Here is a 19,128-nt window from a genome sequence, read left to right on the forward strand (position 1 = left end):
AACCACCACGAATTAAAAAAAAAAAAAAAGGTGGCATAAGGTTCAGGTGGCGTTTTCCCAGCGAGGCACCAGCTCAAGAGCGAGTTTCCTTTCTGTGTGGCTGTGGGTGGTGGGTGCTCGTCTTGGCTTACGGGGAGCGCCCTGCAGCCAGGGCAGGGACAAGTTAGATGGCAGGACCGTGGACGGCGCCGACACAGGCACCGGGCGGTTTTAGGGGGGAAGGGCACCAGCTCCTTGCTGGAGTGCAAGCCCTGGCTTCCTATTTCGGGAGCAAGGGGTGTGGGCCCCGCTCATCATGTGACGCGAGGGCTATTTAAAGAGACTCTCCGGCCGGGTGCTGCGGTTCCGAGTGCCTGCGCGCCTCCTCTGTCAACACACCATGGCGGACGCCTTTGTCGGCACCTGGAAGCTAGTGGACAGCAAGAATTTTGATGACTACATGAAGTCACTCGGTGAGTGAACTGCGGGCGCAGGATCCCGGGGGCGGAAGGCCCCCACGCTGGCCCGAGCGCTGAGTTCCAGCTGGAGTGCCCCGTGCGCCTCCTTGCACGCTCCCTGCCAGTCCAGGCTGGGAGTACCCGCGCGAGGGGGTGGCGTGGGCTGGAGCATCTCGGCCTCCTGGGAGGGGACTGTCATGGTCCGAACCCTGGCGGTGGGGTAAGGGGGGTGAGATCGCTAGGGAGAAGGCGCCCAGGGGAAGCAGCTGGGGCTGCAGAGGTCCGGGCTGGGAGGCGCTTTCTAGGAAGCAAGCGAGGTCAGTGATCTGGAGGTGAGAGGGGAGTTGACTAAAAGAGCAGAAGAGGCACGAGGCTGGCTGCAGGAGAAAGCAAACGGGAGCATGGGTGGTCTAGGGATTGAATCCCGAAAGGGAATAGAGCAGATGTGAGTGTACTGTGGGAGGAAATACCTAGGAGCCTCGAGGAAGACTAAGGAAAATCCGTGAGTTCGATTTGGGAAGAAGGGAAGACAGACCTGAGCAGTCAGCCACGGTCCCTCCCCCTCCATGTTGGGGTAGTGAAGGTGCCCTCTCGTTCTCACTAGTGTGTGCAACCCGCTCCCCATCAGTACCGGAGATGCTGCTGGTAGGGCAGGGCAAGACCCACCACACATGGACTTTCCACAGGACCAGTCTCCCACCTGTTCAGTGTCAGGGAGAGGGTGAAGAAAGCTGTTGTCTGGGATACAGCAGAGGGTGCCAGAAGCAAGGTCAAGAGCTGTGGGGGTGGGGTGGGGGGTGGGGTGCGATTTGGGAATGGGGAATCCTAAAGCTTCAGAGAACCTCATTGGTAAGGTCTGTGAAAAGGGAGCCCGAGGACTTGCTTAGCTCGGAAAACAGCCCAGTGAATGCAAGCTGGTCATCTGAAGACTGAACTTAGAGCCTGGTGCATGCCAGGCAGGCTCTCTATCCTGAGTTACACACACCCCCACTCCCTTTTTACTTTGTGTGACAGGTTCTCATTAACTTATTTAACCTGCTGTCCCAGCCTGCCAAGTAGTTGAAAACCCAGAACCATCTAGAGTTCTTCCCACTTCAACACAGGCCTGGGAGTGGGAGATGACCTGCACGTGGGGCATGTGATATGACCCACTCACCCAGGACTGGCCCTAGTCCTTCCTTTCTTGCCTTGGGCTCAGGTAAAGACCCTTCCTGTGAAGTCCCTGGCTATATCATCTTAGTCTACTAGGTTGGGATGGGGAAAACTGGGCTGTGTCATGGATGAGCCAGATCTATTCCTCCTTCTGAGGAAAGAGGGCTGGACTATGACATGTTGAGGGGTGTGTGTAGGTTCCTCTCACCTACTTCTGGATTGTCTCACAAAAATGCCCCACAAAGCATTTTTGTCACTTTGATTTTGGGGATGGAACCCAAGGCCTTGCACATGCTAAGCAGGCACCATGACCGCTGAGCCTCAGGCCCCAGCCCGAGCTCCCATCAGCACCGATGCAGAGAACCACGCATGCTCCAGGTCGGAAGCACGCATGCTCCAGGTCGGAAGCTGGGCTTGTCTTTGTTTGGAGACAGGGTCTCACTGTAGAGCCCTGGCTGTCCTGAGTCCCCTGTGCGACCAAGTCCTCTTAGGCCTCTGCCTCCCCAGCGCTGGGGTTAGAAGCATGTATCCACACCCAGCGAGTTGGCTGTTCTTGATAGGGTAGGAAGTACTGATTGCCCAGGTTTAGTTCTGCCTTCCCGAGCCAAACTGTGAAGTCCTGAAACCAAGCTGCAGCTGCCTTTCCAACCTTCTTCTTTGCCTCAATGCTTGTTGTCTTCAGGCCACTGTGCTCGGGGGTGTTGACAGAAACCAGGGTCTTCGGCAGGCTGAGCACTTGATCGTCCCAAGCTGCACCCTCAGCCCCAAAGCAGCTTCTTCTGTTAGGGGACTGAGATTCCATTTAGCCTGGACATACAGAAAGGCTGAAACCCAGTGAAGAGCAGATTCACCCCAGCTCTCAGCCAGTAACTGGCTTCACTAGCACCCGGCCCCTGTGGGTGGGTCCTGGGAAAACAGCTGGTTCGCTGCTGAGGTCCAAACTCAGACACCAGTAGGCGAAGCCTTATCCCACAGAACCAAAAGTTCTTAGAACAGAGCAGCCCAGCCTAGTATAAGTGACTACAGGTACCAATGGTGACTTTAAGACAGTTTGGGAATCAAGGTCACTAAATACTAATTTCTATTTATTTATTTTGCCTTTTTGAAACAGCGGCCTCACTATAGCTCATGTTCTGGAGCTCTGCAGGCCAAGCTGGCCTTGAGTTCCTGGCATTTATCCTCCTGAGCTGATTACAGGCAGGAGTCACCATGCTCAGCCTGTTTGACTTTGGATAAGACAGCACACACTCTAGGCCTCACTTGTAAATTGCGAGTAATGAAACCTATTTTTAGGGCTGTTCCAACCATTACTTGGCCACCCATGGAGAGCTAGCATGGTGTACATAGCTTTCAGCAAACACACATGGCCAGGGGGATATTTGGAGGTTCCATACCATATCCCTATATCTGGCTGCCTCCTGCCTCATCGCTGAGGACAGCTCAGCATGTGCTGGGACCAGGGGATAGGTAGTCAACAATGGAAGATTCCAAGGAAGTTACAATCCACGGGGGGTGAAGGCTTGACCTACCAGGTCTGTGTACGTCACCTGCTTGTGGACACTTGGGACCTTGCCTAGGACTCAGATCCAATGCTATGTCGGGAGTCTCCCCAGGGACTTCAACTCAACCCCTAAGTCTGTAGGAGACAAAGCTCCTTTGTGCTCCTAACCAGAAGGCGCCGAAGCGGCAGTGTTACCACACATAGAGATGGCAGAGCACGGACGTCCCCCGATTCAGGGTGGAAATCGGCAGACAACCCTTCTCCAGGGCACTCCGGAAGACTGTTGACTATTTCTTCTTCTTTCAGTCTGTGGTCTGAGTGTGCAGGAGGCCAGAGGCAGTGGGGGCTCAACTCTGGAGCTGACACAGGGCTTAGCAGCTTCCATCTGATCTGTGACTCTGGGCTTAAACTCCATGCAGTGTTTACATCTACAAAGCCTTGCAGGGACAGGACTGAGTGAGGGGCCATCCATCCCCCTTGATACCTCACTCTAATTTCCAATGTTGCTGACCTTCCCCAACACTGACATTCCTTATGTTCCACATCAGTCCAATGGCTGCAGAGCTAAGGAAAAGGCTGAATGAGAAAATGGCCACACAAAGACACCGGCCACTATGGTCCTCCTTCCCCATGCCTAGGCCCAAGACTCCTCTTTGAGCTTGTACAACTCCTCTCTACATCAGCTAATTCTCAACCATCTACCCCTGCCCTTAGGTGTGGGCTTTGCCACCAGACAGGTGGCTAGCATGACCAAGCCTACCACAATCATTGAGAAAAACGGGGATACTATAGTCATAAAGACACACAGCACCTTCAAGAATACAGAGATCAGCTTTCAGCTGGGAGTGCCGTTCGACGAGGTAACAGCAGATGACAGGAAGGTCAAGGTAAGTCAGAAAAAAGGGATGGAGGGTACTGAGACACTGTAGGGTGAAGATCAGAGAACAGAGCAAGCCACTAGATTAAACATAGAGGCCAGGCCAGGATTAAAGGCACACACCTTTAATCCTAGCACTCGGGAGGCAGAGAATGTCTGGATCTCTGTGAGTTCAAAGCCACCCTGGACTACATGAGATTGACTCAGTTTAGGAGAGAAACAGAGTCAGGCAGTGGTGGCACACACCTGTAATCCCAGCATTAGGAAGGTTGAGACAGGAAGTGATGGCTGGGCAGGGAAAGGCATATATGGCGTGAGGAGACAGGAACTAAAGCCCTTTTCAGCTGGGGCTTTTCAGGCTGAGGAGTCCTAGAGGTGGCTGTGGCTTGTTCCTTTGTCCCTTTGATTTTTCAGCATTTACCCCAATATCTGGTTCTGGGCTTTTATTAAAAGACATTTTAGAATTCGTGATACAGTAGGGTAAGAGGCCAGCCCTCTCTTAGTTCCTTGGCTTTGTACCCCAAGGGGCAGGCTGTCATAGATTTAGATCAACAAGGTTCATAAAGCTGCTCAGTGCTGGGATGCCCTAGGGGCTCAGTACAAGCTCTGGCCTATTTTCTTCTCACCTTCCTGGGTAGGATCTATCAGCTGCTACTGGAGTGGGCAGCAGAGCTAAGATGTTCTTCTGACCTTACATCTCCAGCCCCAGCTGGGTGACCTTGTACACCAAGGTATGCAGTAACTCCGAGGACTTCAGCGGCCATGGCTGTGACCTGAAGTGCTTTAGGAATGATGCCCAGAATCAGTGCCCTGTACTGAGGTCACCCAGGCGCTGTCAGAAGAGGCAGCTGAGCCCTCCCTTACAGGTTTTCTCTTCTGCAGCTCTCAGGCTAGGCCACTGACCGTGACGAACTGTTTCCAGTACCACCAGCTGACAGACAAAGCTATGCTCCAGGTTATGCATGCATTCACCGACATGAATGTTGTGGGTGTCTGTAGTCTCCAATATTTACTTCTGGGTGTGGGAGGGAGCACCGAACTCCAGTGTTGCTCAGTTACCTCACAGTGGTTATCCTGGCAGCTTGCACAAACCTCCCAGCAATGGTCTAGACACAGAACTTAGGGTTGCTGACATCTATATCCCTAGGTTGTCCTTATACCAGTGTCCCCAGCATTGTAACCCTGAAGTTGACCTCTTCAGCTGCTGCACAGCAGTCTCCATAAAGAACAGGGTAGCTACTGGTCTTGCAGATGCAGAGGAGCTGAAAGCCCAGCCTGGGACCACACAGCAGGCCAGCAGTGGCACTGGGATGGTGCACTGAGATGACAATCAACTTTGGATGAGGGTGGCTGCTTCACCACATGCTCCTAACTATGTCCTTGAACTTGCCACCTTTTTATGGAACCAGACCACACATTAAATACAACAGTGGCCTGCTGGGATGTTTAGGCCGAAATTTAACTGTTGAGTTGACAGAAGCCAATGGGGAATGAAGACTCCATAAGGTGGAATATAGACAGCCCAAGAGATGAGTGATCAACTACAACCACTTTTCTAGACTCCTACCCAACAGACCCTTCGTTCCCTAGTTCTGGCCTACAGCTCCCAAATTCCTAGAGAAGAGAGATCTGGGCAAGCTGCCAAACACAAGCTAGCAGCTGATACAGGCCGGCAGCCCCGAGGACCAAGTGGGCCCTGGAGCCAGAGCTGAAGAACACTCCAAGGACACCTGGTCCTGGGAGCTTGCACTTGCTGCTCTGTTGCTGGTTGAGGGGATCATGGGATATAAACTAGAGGAAGGGAGGTCTAATTTTCCAATATAAATCAAGGGTCTTTTAGACACTGCTATGCACAAGAGTAGAAAGATCTTCAGGATTCCTCTTTGGGTAGCCTCAGAGAAAGGGATGGGCTTCAAGGGACCTGGAACTGTGCTCTACCGAGCCATGCCTCAGCCTGAGCTCCTCTTGGAGGCTTGTGCCAACGGCCGAGATGCCTACTGCACCACTGCCCGAGCTCCCCACCTCCCATGGGGGCCACAGAGCAGGAACCCATATAGCTGTGTTGGAGCTGGGCTGCCTGAAGGCTCATCCTAGCACCTGTACTAGTTAGCACCAGTTAGGTTCCTGGTCTGTCTTGCCCTTCCATTCTGGCTCTGGTCACAGCTTAGGTTCTACCTCTTCCCACAGTCGACAGTGACGCTGGATGGGGGCAAACTTGTCCATGTGCAGAAGTGGGACGGGCAAGAGACTACGCTCACAAGGGAGCTGTGTGATGGGAAACTCATCCTGGTAAGATGGGCAGCGGCGGTGCCTCACACAAGTGCCTTGTCTTCTTCAGTGCAGGTCCTCCCCTCAGGGACAGAGGAACTGGACAGGAGAGGCAGGGATGGGGATTCATACGAGTCTTGGTTCAAGTATCAGCTTAAAGGCTGCCTGACTCTGGACATGTCACCTTCGTAACACCAACCTTGAGGGCTGCTGGGAAGACTGTATTCATAGCCGAAAGCACCACCCAAGTGGGAAGAATGCAGCAGGTGCCCATGAAAGCTTCCTCCTGTTTGCTGTTCCCCAGGAAGGAGGAGAAGGCAGGGCCAGTTGGTCCCAGGCTCTCCAGGAGCAGCTGCCACTCCATCCTCTCCTGGGAAGGAACACAGACATCTGCAGGAGCAGGCTTGTGCCTGGTGGGCACTGCTATTGTTCCCTGTTTCTGGCTTCCTGTAAACACCTGTGGCCTAGACAGGGGTACAACCAGGCCTGCAGATCTGCTTTGGGACAAGTTTAAGAGTTCGCCAGGAGAATGTAACCCTGTAGGACTGCGCCTGTACCAGAAGCATGGAGAGCAATGTCAGCATCGCAGACCTCACCTGGCTCAGTGGAACCTGCTAATTGCATCTCACATTCACAGGAGACCGGGGTCCCCACTGAATTAGGAGTGAGGTGCCTAGCTTTGGTAGGGAGGTAACAAACAGGACCATATTCACTGGGCAGTTAGACTAAGATGACCATGGCTTGCCTCTCCTGAGACACAATACTGGTGGTTATGAGAGGGAGAAAAAGTTGGCAGATTAGCGGTTTTCTCAAGACTCTGGATGTTTTTATTCATGTTTGCCTACTATGTGCCAGGTACCACCTTAGTGAGCAGGTGCCAAACACAAAAGAAGAGGAACAGGAATGTGCTAGATCTTGACCAATTTACACCGTCTTTCAAGGGCCCATTTTCCCAAAAATCTTTAAAATGGGAGTTATAACACCTATCTTAAAAGATTGGTATCAAGAAAAAAGTCAAGTTCCTGGCACATAGTAGGTATTCAAGGGCTGATCAGGAGGAAGAGGGTGGGGAGCACTCCCTCTCTGCCCCGTCTGACCCTGTCCTTCCTTCCAGACACTCACCCACGGCAGTGTGGTGAGCACCCGAACTTACGAGAAGGAGGCGTGACGCTGCTGCGCCGTGGCGGACTGTTCCTCTGCCAACCGGCTACCCTCGACCCAGCACCACGTGCCTCACTTTTTCCCTCTGGTGTTTTGTATAAATACACTTTGGCTGGGATGCTTCTGGAGATGGGGCACCAGCCTGAATCCCAGTTCCCATTGTGTATGGCTTTATTTTTTAAAACTGTATCCACAGGGTGCTCCAAGGTCAATAAAGCAGAGCCAAGCCCCCCCACCCCCACCCCGTGGCTTTTGCCTTTGCTCCTCCTTTCCAGTGTGTCCTGGGCCGAAGGGACAGTCTGTGGGCCACCTGGGAAGGGACAGCCTGTGGGCCACCTGGGAAGGGACAGCCTGTGGGCCACCTGGGAAGGGACAGCCTGTGGGCCACCTGGGAAGCAGCGCTGGTGAGGAGCCCAGGTGGACAGTCTCTGCCCCCGCTGCCATTCTATGTCTTTACCCTGGCCCGCCATGGTCAGATGAGCTAGGTGTCTCTGAGTGACTTCTTCACACCCACTCTGCACCAAACACCCCTGAATTGGCTCAGGACAGGGTCCAGGGACCACTGTGGTGGGAGGTGACTGCCAAGTTCCCATTCGTGCCCCAGAGAGCCCCCAAGGCTACAGTCTTACTGGGTTTTCTAATCAGCCCAAGGGAAGAGGTCTTCACTATGGAAGAGAAGGCTTTTGAGTGATCTCAAGAAAGCTGTGACTTGCTAGTGACCTTGGCTTTGTGCCTCAGCTTGGCCTCTTTCCAGAGTCTCAGATAACATATTAAGTGTTTTCCGTGAAAAGTTACCCAGGAAGGATTATAGGAACAAGGCCTTCCGGAAAGTTTAAAACCAAACACATTTCCATTTATGCCAGGAATTTAAGCAGAGACCTGCAATGGAACCAGTCACTCACATAGTGATACAGAAGGCAGAGCAATGACCTTGGCTTCAGATCTCTGGCTCAGCAGTCACTGCAAAGACTGTCTGAACACAGGCCCAGGTTGAGGAAATGAACAATACTTCTCCCTCCTGCCTCCAATAGAGGCTGCAGAGTCTACCCACAGCTGGTCCCAGACAGCAGGCAGGCGGAGGCTGCTCACTTTGCTCTCCCACCACAGCCAGGCTCACCTCCACAGTAGCACCTGTGGCTCTAGCCTGGACTCCTGCAAAGAGATCCAGCTCTGGCAGTGGCAGCCGGGGATGGTACTAGAACCTTCTGCCGAATAAGGAAATTGTGTACATGAATGCAATGGCTGTGGGGGTCACTTGCAAAGGGATCAGAAGCAATAAGGAAAATCCATTTTGGGGGCTGCCCGCTAGCTTCTCAAGCTGCTGGCTACACGAGGAGAAGCCATCTGAGCGCACAGGGACAAAGTCAGTGGGGTGGGAGGTCATATAGTCTCACTACTGAGTCTTCCAGGAGCCAGGGCTGCCACGGCCATCCCACCCTCATTCTTTGTGCTTCTTGTGCTTCTTCTTCTTCTTTTTCTTCTTTGGAGCCTTGCTGTCCTTTGATGCGTGCCTTGCCTTCTTGCCCATATCACTCTCAGAATCGGAGCTGTCGCAGTCAGACGACTTCCTGTCTCTGTGTTTCTTTTTCTTCTTTTCCTACAAGGGAAATGTCAGGTTTCAGCATCCATGTGTATATCTCCTTTAATATCAGAACCACAGCAGGTGACCAGTAGGTGAGGTACAGCTGAGTGTGGTGTGCATTTGGGAAGTGGGGGTAGGAAGACAGGGGTTCAAGGTCAGGCAGAACTGCATAGGACACCGCAAAAAAGCCAGGCAGTGGTAGTGTACCAAACAGATCTCTTGAGTTCAAGGCCAGCCTGGTGTACAGAGTGAGATCCAGGACAGGCACCAAAGCTACACAGAGAAACCCTGTCTCAAAAAACCAAAACCAAACAAATACCCTGCAAAAAGAAACCCGGGCAAAGAGGCACACGTCTATAACCCAGTGCTACAGGGGCAGATTTGGGAGGGTTTTACCCAGTGAGCTCCAGACCAGTTAGGCTATAAAAGGCAGAAAAACCCCAAATAAGAAGTGGTGGGTGAAAGAGAACTACGACACACAACACTTGTGGATTTTAGCAACTGTGTTGAATGTGTGCTGCTATGTACAACATAGACATGCTACCATGTTCACACACACACACACACACACACACACACACACACACACACACACACACACATTTAATACCCACGAGACTCCTGGAGCTAGAGTTAGTTGCAGGTGATCCTGAGACACCCAATGGCTTCTGGGAACTGAACTCCAGCAGCTCATGTGCTTTTAATCACAAGGCATCCCTCCAGCCCAATGCTTCTTTTTAAAAAACAAGCATCTACTCTTTTTTGCTTGGTTTTTTCAAGACAGGGTTTCTCTGTGTAGCCCTGGCTGACTGTCCTGGAACAGACAGGCTGTCCAGACCAGGCTGGCCTTGAACTCAGAGATCCACCTGCCTCTGCCCCCTGAGTGCTGGGATTAAAGGTGTGCACCACCACTGCTTGGCTCTCAGTGAGTTCTTAGCTAGCCTGGTCTACACAGTTCCATGACAGCCAAGGCTATGTAGAAAGACCCCATCTCAAAATGAATAAATACAAATAATAGATAAATAAGTTTAGGTCAATCTTTCCAAGAGCCAAAGCGACAGGAAGAACAAGTATTTGGAGTGGGAGGTTTGAAGCAGGGCCTCATGTAGTCCAGTTCTATCCTGGACTCCTGATCTTCCTGCCTTAGTTTCCAGAGTGCTGGAATTGCGGTAGTGTGCTACTTTGTCAGCTTTTGCATTCTTTGGAAGAAATACAGACACCAGGCTTTTATTCTGTCATTTTTATGTCACTTATATGTGTGTGCACATGCACTCCACGGACCATGAGTGGCAGTCAGAGGATAACATTCAAGAGTGAGTTCTCTTCCAACTGGGAATCCAAATCACGTCTCAGGCTTGGCAGCTGTCTTTATCCACTGAGCAATGCCACTGGCCTCTCTACAATCATTTTTAATGAAAACAGCTTCACAGGCAAGTTTACTCTACAGGGCATGGCATGGGAGGTCCAGAACCCTAGAGGGGTGAGGCACGGCCACAGAGGATGGAGGAATAGTCCTGATCCCCTGGTTGCTGCCAGAATGGAGACCCACTGTGATTTAAACTTGCCCCTTCCCCTAGGGCAGCCCCACTGACGTGCTGGCAGCAAAAATAGATGGCCTCTCTTACCCCTAAAGAGCAATAACCATCTTGAGCTCCATGCAGTGTAAAGGAGCTTTGGGAGCAAGCATGGTCAGAGGAGGAGAAAATACTATTTCCTAACACGACTTTTCCTCACACTCACACAAAGAAAGGGCAAGTGCTGTGAGAAGGATTGGAATGTGCCAGAAAGTTTTAAGGTAAACCAACAGTTCACGGCTTTGCAAATGGAACTTTCTTTTTTTTTCACCAGGGGTGGTCCTAAAGTTAGCCACCCCTGCACACAACCATGTCACTAAAGCTAACAGCACAAACCCAGAGTTGGTTCCTACGCTTCAGGGGGAGGGGGGCACCTGGGTGGTTCTTCAGCACCGTGTAAGCTGCCTCCTTGAGTTTAAATATGTACATTGCCTCAGCAAAATTCCCCAAAGGAGACTCCAGTAAGAGGGAGGGAGGCCGTACAAGTGAGGCTCCTGCTCCTGTAGGCTTTTTAGCCAGCTTCCTGCAAGCCTGGGTGATCCACCAGGTGCTACAAGCTGCCTTGTGGTGGACAGAGCAGCGAGCCGGTGTCCGACACAGACCTACCCCAAGTTCTACTTACTAGTCTGCAGCCTTGACAAGTCATCTCACCTCACTGAAGTCTAGCTGCTGCAGATGGAAAACAGATAAGAATAGCATCCATGTCACATGGCTGTGATGATTCAATGAAACAGTATCCGTGGCATGGAGAAGCTGGAGGACCGTCCCAGACTATAGGGATAGGGTTGAAATCTGCGTGTAGGTGATGGGAAGGAAGTGGCTCCTAAGCAGAGCATGGCCCCCTTCCATGGACACGACAGGAGGCCTCACAGTATGGTGGTCAGAACAGCAACCTTAGAATAAGACAATTACATTCCGGCTCTGCCACTTGAGTCACCCTGTGTGTCACTGGGACCAAGGACTTGTTTAAACAGTACTTACTTTGAAAGAGGCTATGAGGGTAAGTTCTAACCTGACACAGTACAGGCATCCTGCAGCACCTAACAACCCTCTTACAGCAATGCTGGGAACCGAGCACACAACCCTGGGCATGCTAGGCAAGCACTCTACCATGGACGACGGTGGCACCACCAACTACAAGTACTGTCTCCTATTCCAGTAACTCCCAGGGTCTTCTCAGTCTCAGCAAATAAGTAAACGAACAAGTTCAGGGGTTTTCAATGACTCACAGAGATCCACCTGCCTCTGCCTCCTGAGTGCTGCCGACCTGCCCGCTTCTAGCCTTATTTTCTGACCAGCCCGTTTCTGTGTAGGAGCCAGAACAATCTTCTTAAAAAGGAAGGCAGAGGTAGGTGGATCTCTGGTGTAAAGAGTGAGTTCTAGGTCAGCCAAAGCTAGTGAGACCCTGTCTCAGAAACGTCAGAGCATGTCATTACTCTGCTGAAAGCTCTACTTAAGTAAAGCTGAAGTCCTCACAACCAGGGCCCTCCACGGTCTCTACACATCCTCCCCTTCCACTCCCTCTTTTATTCCCCCCACACTGGCCTCCTCATGCTCCTGAAGTGTGCCAGCTCACTCCCAGCACCCGGCTACTGCACCGCTGAAGCCCGCTCTCCACTCAGCTAATTCACCTGCTTCCCCACTCCAGATAAATGTACTTATCCAAATAATACTTTTTTTTTTTTTTTCTGAGACAGGACCTTGCTATATGCAAACCAGGCAGGCTTGGAATCCCCCTGCCTCAGCTTCTCATGTGCTGGGATAATAAGAGCACACCATTACACACTTCGATGATAGTTCATAAGAGATAGCACCCTATCTAAAATGCCAAGACAGGTTTGGGGTGCAGCTCAGTGGCAGAGACTTGCTTACCATGCACATGGTGCTGAGTTCAACCCCAACACCACAAAACATGGCATTTGCACTACTTGATATATTAATGTCATGCAGTATTTGTTACCAGGTCCTTGTCTATCACCTCCATTAGGTCACAATGCATTTTCTTCATTTTTGTACCTCGGTGACTAGACAAGAGGTACATATGACAGAGCTCCATTCATGCACGAAGCTGAAGTCCAGTGTGTGTGTGGGGGGGGACAGTGGAAGATGATGTTTTATCACAGAAGTGGAAATACAACATCTGGGTGTGGTGGCTCCACTTGTAATCTCAGTATCTGGTATATGGAGACAGGAGGACCAAGCATTTAAGATCACCCTCCGCTACACAGTGAGCTGGAGGCCAAACCGTGTCTCCAAAAGGACAGGGACACACACACACACACACACACACACACACAAAGGGGGGTGCTCAACAGGTAAAGCACTTGATGTACAAACCTGGTGACCTGAGTTCAATCCCCAGAACCCCAGAAAAGTGGAAGTAGAGAACTGGCTCCATGAAGTCTTCTGACCTCTAAACGTGTACTGTGGTACATGCATGCCAGCACTCACACATCACACATCATACATACACTGAAATAATACATTAACAAAAAAAAGAATCTGAAGCATCAGTGGCTCTGGGCAGACTACACTGGGCAGCTCTGTGCTGGCAGATCTGGTAGTCTGTTCTAGATGAGCACCGGAAGTTCCCTAGGTAGTAGGATAGTGTGGCCGATGTTGTCCCTATTTTTCATTCTTCTGTAAATGGTATAGGAGCCAGCGATCACATTATTTAAATCAAAGGAAAAATTACATTGGAATTAAATGTAGCTAGATTTTACTCTAATTAGTAGACAGCCTGGTCCCTAAGGTATGTGTTTCCTCACAATTTGTCACTAATTTAGAAAGATCCATGATGATCTATAAGTCAAAGAGGATAGCGATCTCAGACCACAGATTGAGAGGAGGTTATCCAAAGAAGGGGCTGGCTAGCTCAATGGGTATAAAGTATTCCAAATCTACGGTGGAAAGAGAACCAACTCCCAAAAGATGTCCTCTGACATACAAACTCACACACTCACACACCATGGCATGTGTGCATCCTCACTTACACATACATACACACACACACACACACACACACACACACACACACACACACACACTAAAAATGATGAATTAAATTAGAATTTTAAAAAAGGATTATCCATGGGTTCACCATTAAAAGCTAGTTCCTATTTTACCATTTCATAACCATTTCCATTTATGACTGTTCTCTCATGTTCTAATTACAGTCTAGCAAAGAGTTACAGTTTTCAGATACGAGGACAGACACTGCCATGTTCTGTCCTGAATACACTGACTGGATACAAAGCTAAACCAATACACAATGGCTGTGTGGGTAAGGACAAGAGTTCAATGCACGTATGCTCAGTGAAAAGGGGTAGGCGAGTCCTCCCCTTGAGTCGGTTAATATTCCCCGCCAGCAGCAGCAAGTAAATATCCATCCCTCTCTAAACTGAATGAAGGAACCCAAGCAGAAATATGGGGTCTAGCTCCCCAGAGTCAGAGGATGCCTGTTATATGGCAGATATTTATTGTTGTAACACGGGACATCTTTACTCCCCACCATTTCCTAGTTCCTCCACTTTGCCAGGCATCCCGTCTCATAGGCCTAGTGTTAAATATGTTCTTCTCCCAGAATACAGAAGCCAGACACTGAAGCAGATTTGAGAAGAAACAGGCAAGGTCCAACAGCTTCTGGCTTGGACTCTCTGGCTGCAGTCCAGAGTGGGCTTGACTCCACTGCTTCTCCTGTCCTTTGAGAGCCAGTGACCTCCTTGGGATGAGTTCTCTCCTCTATTACCATACATACCTTGGCTGGTTATCCCTCTCCTTAAGCAATTAGCTGATTGAGTGCTGTGACCTTTAGTTCATGTGAGATGCCTACCACACATAATCATTCCTCTTTTTTTTTTGGGGGGGGGGACTGAGGACCAAACCCAGGGCCTTGCGCTTGCTAGGCAAGCGCTCTACCACTGAGCTAAATCCCCAACCACATAATCATTCCTGTTACCCACTCATCAATTTGACAGTGTGGATGGCTGAACACACGCCCTTCAGATCAATCCATTCAGTTCTTCATGCAGCCCCAGAACTATGAGTACTAGAGCAGTGTCCAAGTCAACAGACATGGACCCTCAAAGTCCATTTCTTACTGGAAAGGTAAGGTCATCTGCTATGGGAATCCAAGCTATGGAGAGGTTGTGATGGTGGCCCTCAGGAGGTGAGGCAGGAGGATGGTAAAGTCAAGGCCAGCCTTGATACCCAGTCTCCAGGAGGAGGAGACAAAGGAGAGAGAAAAAGAGATTAGAGGGTAGAAGAACAGACAGGAGGACTCCTGAAACTTGGGAGACCTGAACCTGATTTACACTATGTATAGAAATAAATCAACAGGCAACATTACAAGCTAAAGGCCTCTGGTTACAAAACAAAAACTGGGCTGGCTCAGTGGGAAAAGGCGCTTGCTTCCAGCCCTGAGGGCCTGAGTTTGGTAGCTGAGATCTACATGATAGAACAGACTTCTGCAAGTTGTCCTCTGACTTCCACAAGAGCAAAACATGACTTGTCATCCTGCCCCCAAAAAATAAAATAATTCATTTTAAAATAATTTTTTAAAGAAACTGGCTAAGCTGTATCTTTAATCCCAGCACTCAGGAGGCAGAGGCAGGTAGATCTCTGTCAGGCCAACCAGGGATGCACAGTGAAACCCTGTCTCAAAAAAACAAAACAAAACAAAACAAACAAACAAACAAAAAAAAAAAAACAAAACAAAAACAAGGGCTGGAGAGATGACTCAATCGTTAAGAGCAGTGGCTTTTCTTCCAGAGAACTTAGGTTCAATTCCCAATACCCACATGGTAGCTCACACTTGTCTGTCAGTTCCAGGGCTTCTAAAACTCTCACACAGACATACATGCAGGCAAAACACCAATGAACATAAAATAAAAAATAAATTATATATTAAAAAAGAAAACAAAACAAAAACAACTAAAACCAACCAAACAAATATGCATGCAGGCAAACACTGATACACAAAAAAATAAATCTTTAACAAACACACACACACACACTCACACTCAACAAAACCAAATCAAAACAAAAAAACCAACTGGCTAAAGGTGACCTTAGTATCTTGTTATATCAAGTGGCTAACACTCTTCTGGACACATGGGAGGCAGAAGCAATATAATTTTAGGATACTTAGAATATGCCCTCTCCAGGCACAATTCCAATGCCAAGAGCATTCAGGAGGTCAACAGTAGGATCACCAGTCCATGGCTAGCCTGGGGTACAAGCAGTCATACAGGGAGGAGGAGTCATAGTAATAGTAGAGAACTTTTAACAGGGCCTGGGAACTAAGTGAGTGCGAGAGAGAATAAAGTAAAGGCATATGGCTTCTCTCTTAGGAGGACAATATTGCTAAAACAAGGTACATAAACAGAAGGGCAGAAACAAGGGTGGTATGTGTATGTGTGCTGTCAAAGAGCTCAGAAAAGATTATGGGGTGTAGCTGTTAAGAGATGGTTCATTGGTTAAGAGTACTGGCAACTCTAATAGAGGACCCGGATTCAGTTCCCAGCATCTACACAGCAGCTCACAAACATCTGTAACTACAGTTCCAGGGGATCTGACTCCCTCTCTGGCCTCAGCTGGCACCAGGCACACACAGTACACAGACATACATGCAGGCACAATACCCATAGACAATAAATAATAAAAACAAATAACAACAACCCCCCAGAGATCAGAGATTACAGTAGTGTATTTAGGAGTGCTGGAGCTAGGTGTTGTGGTGAAGAAGCACTCCAGAGGTGGAGGCAGGCGGATCAGTTGTTCAAGGTCAGCCTGGACTACATAAAGAGTTCGAGCTCAGTCTGAGCTATGAGATTATGTCTCCCAAAAAGAGTCAGTATCAACTAGGAACTGGCTTGTCATCACTTTCTATTTTGAGGAGCTGGGCATCACCCCACAGGGAACATTGCCAAAGATCACAACAATCCCACTCTGCAAATGAAAGAACTGTGGTTAGTTTAAACTTACCTAGCCAGTCACACGTTCCCAACGACCCCAAACTAGGTTTGAAAGACTCAAGCTGAAGTCTAAAGAACTAGGGAGGCCCCAGGTCAGGGATATGGAGAGAATGTACAAGTCATTGACTTTCATGCTACTTGGCTTATTCTAATGCTGTAACAGCCCCTTTTCCTTACCTACAAAATGAAAATAATCCTTCACTGTAATGATGCCACTGAGGGAATAGATTACACCAGAGCCTTTCACCCCAAAAGCTTGCAGTGCCGTACACAAAATGACCACTCAAGACATTTTTAAAAAGCTGGGCATGGTGGTTCACACCTGCAACCCTAGCACTCAGGAGGCTGAGGCAAGAGGATCACTGAAAGTTCAAAGCCAGCTGGGGCTACAGTGTGAAACTCAAATCTTTTTTTTTTTTTTCAAAAAAAAAAAAAAAATTTTTTTTTTTAAAGATTTATTTATTTATTATGTATACAGCATATGTGACTGCAAGCCAGAAGAGGGCACCAGATCTCATTACAGATGGTTGTGAGCCACCATGTGGTTGCTGGGAATTGAACTCAGGACCTCTGGAAGAGCAGTCAGTGCTCTTAACCTCTGAGCCATCTCTCCAGCCCCTGAAACTCAATCTTAAAAAACACCAAAAGCTGGGTATGGTGGTGCACATCTGTAATCCTAGCACTCAGAAGGCAGAGGCAGGTGGATCTCTGGTGAGTTTGAGGACAGCCTGATCTACAGAGTTCCAGGACAGCCAGGGCTACATAGTGAGAAACCCTGTTCTCTCCCACCCCCAAACAACCACAACAGAAAACAAAACACAACAAAAAACCAACAAAACAAAACAGAAATATCCTACAAGTTAGGGGAACAACTACTGGCTGACCAAACTCCAGTATAGTTCTTTGACTTCTCTGCATAGCATGTTACAAATCTCCTTTCCTTCTGTACCACAAAAATCTGCTGTGTGAATCACTGTGCTCTAAGCAGTAGAAGAGGGTAACTCCAGCAGACAGGGATTTTTTTTTCCACTGATGGGAACAGGAAGTACTTCCTGGAAGACAATTTGATAAATCTAGCAAGAGTCTTAAAGTCTTTCTTTTATTTATTTTATTTAGTGAGTTATTTTGCCTACATGTGTTTATGTGCACCACATGCATGGTTGTTGCCCATGAAGGTTAAAAAAAAAAAAGGCATCAGTCCCCTAGAACTAGAGTTATGAATGGCTGTGAACCATCATGCAGGCTCTGGGAATCAAACCCAGGTCCTGTGCTTAACCACTGAGCCATTTCTCCAGCCCCAGAGCCCTAAAGTCTAACTCAGTATCTTTGTTTTCTTTTGTTTGTTTCTTTTCTTTTTTTCCTTTTGAGACAGGGTCTCTACGTAACCCTGCTTTTCTGGAACTCTTAATTTACGTACACCAAGTCAGCTTCTAACTCACAGAGATCTACCAGGCTTCCCCCACCAAGACAGAGTCATAGTCTACAGCCCCCAAATGTCTGTAACTCACTATGTATGCTACGGTGGCCCTGAGCTTGTGACAACCCATCTTCCTCTGCCTCCTGGACACTAAGATTACAGGTGTGAGCTATCACACCTGGTTCCCTTAACTCAATAAATTCAGCTCTGAACCCCTGAGTCATCTGTCCAGACCCTCCCTCTTGTGAAAAGATTAATGTATTTCTATTTTATGTGTATGGACATTTTGCTTGTATGTATGCACATGCACCACATGCATGTAGTGCCCCTGGAGGCCAGAAGAGGGTGGTAGATTCCCCTGGAACTGGAATTACAGGTGGGTGTGCGCCATCATTGGGTATGGACCACTGAACCCAGGTCCTCTGCAGGAGCAGCCAGTGCTCTTACGAACTGAGGCATCTTCCCAGCCTCAACTCAGTAATTTTATCCCGGGGACATATCCAAAGAAAAGTAAGGAGGTATAGCCAGCATTTTAGTTGGAAGTATTAAGTGTCCAGTAATATTAAAATAAATTAATAATTACAGCCAAGCACAATGGCACATCTGGAAGGAAGATCAAGAGTTTAAGGTCATCCTGGAATATATATATATATCAAGTTTGAGGCCAGCCTGGGCTACAAGAGAACCTGTCTCAAAACTAACTAACTAAATAAATCAATCAATATTCATAGTCATTGAGTGAAATATTATGTGGCTTATTTGTTTGTTTGTTTTTTGAGACAGGGTTTCTCTGTGTAGCCTTGGCTCATTCCGTCCTCGAACTCAGAGACCTGCTCATCATGTGGCTTTTAACATCAAGTGTTTTTAACATCAAGTTTTTTTTATGTGGGTGGCGCAAGCCTTTAATCCCAGCACCTGGGAGGCAGAGGCAGGTGGATCTTTGTGAGTTCAAGGCCAGCCTGGGCTACCAAGTGAGTTCCAGGAAAGGCACAAAGCTACACAGAGAAACCCTCTCTTGGAAAGAAAAAAAAGAAAAAAAGAAAAATGAAAAAAAGTAAGGAGTAAACTACACTTACAAGATCATTATTTTATATTATATGTATATGCATCTATTTATATTGTTAGCTAGGAAAAAAGATTAGAGTATGCCAAGACTGGCTATACAACTCTCTCTGGAAAGCTTG

General features: G+C 48.7%; 2 protein-coding genes across 5 annotated transcripts in view; one reads left to right on the forward strand and one right to left on the reverse strand.

The window, feature by feature from the left end:
* The first annotated feature begins 330 nt into the window (after positions 1-330).
* Positions 331-7,637, forward strand: Fabp3 (fatty acid binding protein 3). Its single transcript, XM_028887580.2, has 4 exons — positions 331-452; positions 3,805-3,977; positions 6,155-6,256; positions 7,350-7,637. The coding sequence occupies exons 1-4, from the start codon at positions 380-382 to the stop codon at positions 7,401-7,403; spliced, it is 402 nt and encodes a 133-aa protein (XP_028743413.1). The 5' UTR covers positions 331-379; the 3' UTR covers positions 7,404-7,637.
* Positions 7,638-8,222: 585 nt separating this feature from the next.
* Zcchc17 (zinc finger CCHC-type containing 17) overlaps positions 8,223-19,128 on the reverse strand; it is a 48,685-nt gene continuing 37,779 nt past the window's right edge. For all 4 annotated transcript variants that reach the window (XM_028887573.2, XM_028887574.2, XM_028887578.2 and 1 more), the window contains one exon: positions 8,223-8,993. In XM_028887573.2, the coding sequence (XP_028743406.1) occupies positions 8,835-8,993 (159 nt within the window). In that variant the 3' untranslated portion in view covers positions 8,223-8,834. The remainder of the gene's footprint in view (positions 8,994-19,128) is intronic.

Source organism: Peromyscus leucopus, chromosome 2 (assembly GCF_004664715.2).
Source record: "Peromyscus leucopus breed LL Stock chromosome 2, UCI_PerLeu_2.1, whole genome shotgun sequence".
Classification (NCBI taxonomy): domain Eukaryota; kingdom Metazoa; phylum Chordata; class Mammalia; order Rodentia; family Cricetidae; genus Peromyscus; species Peromyscus leucopus.

Bases quoted from the DNA above. Each gene is read 5' to 3' on its own strand.
- Fabp3 (XM_028887580.2), top strand. From the start codon at position 380: ATGGCGGACGCCTTTGTCGGCACCTGGAAGCTAGTGGACAGCAAGAAT. The intron at 453-3,804 runs GTGAGTGAACTG...CCCTGCCCTTAG, and splicing joins TGACTACATGAAGTCACTCG to GTGTGGGCTTTGCCACCAGA. The intron at 3,978-6,154 runs GTAAGTCAGAAA...CTCTTCCCACAG, and splicing joins CAGATGACAGGAAGGTCAAG to TCGACAGTGACGCTGGATGG.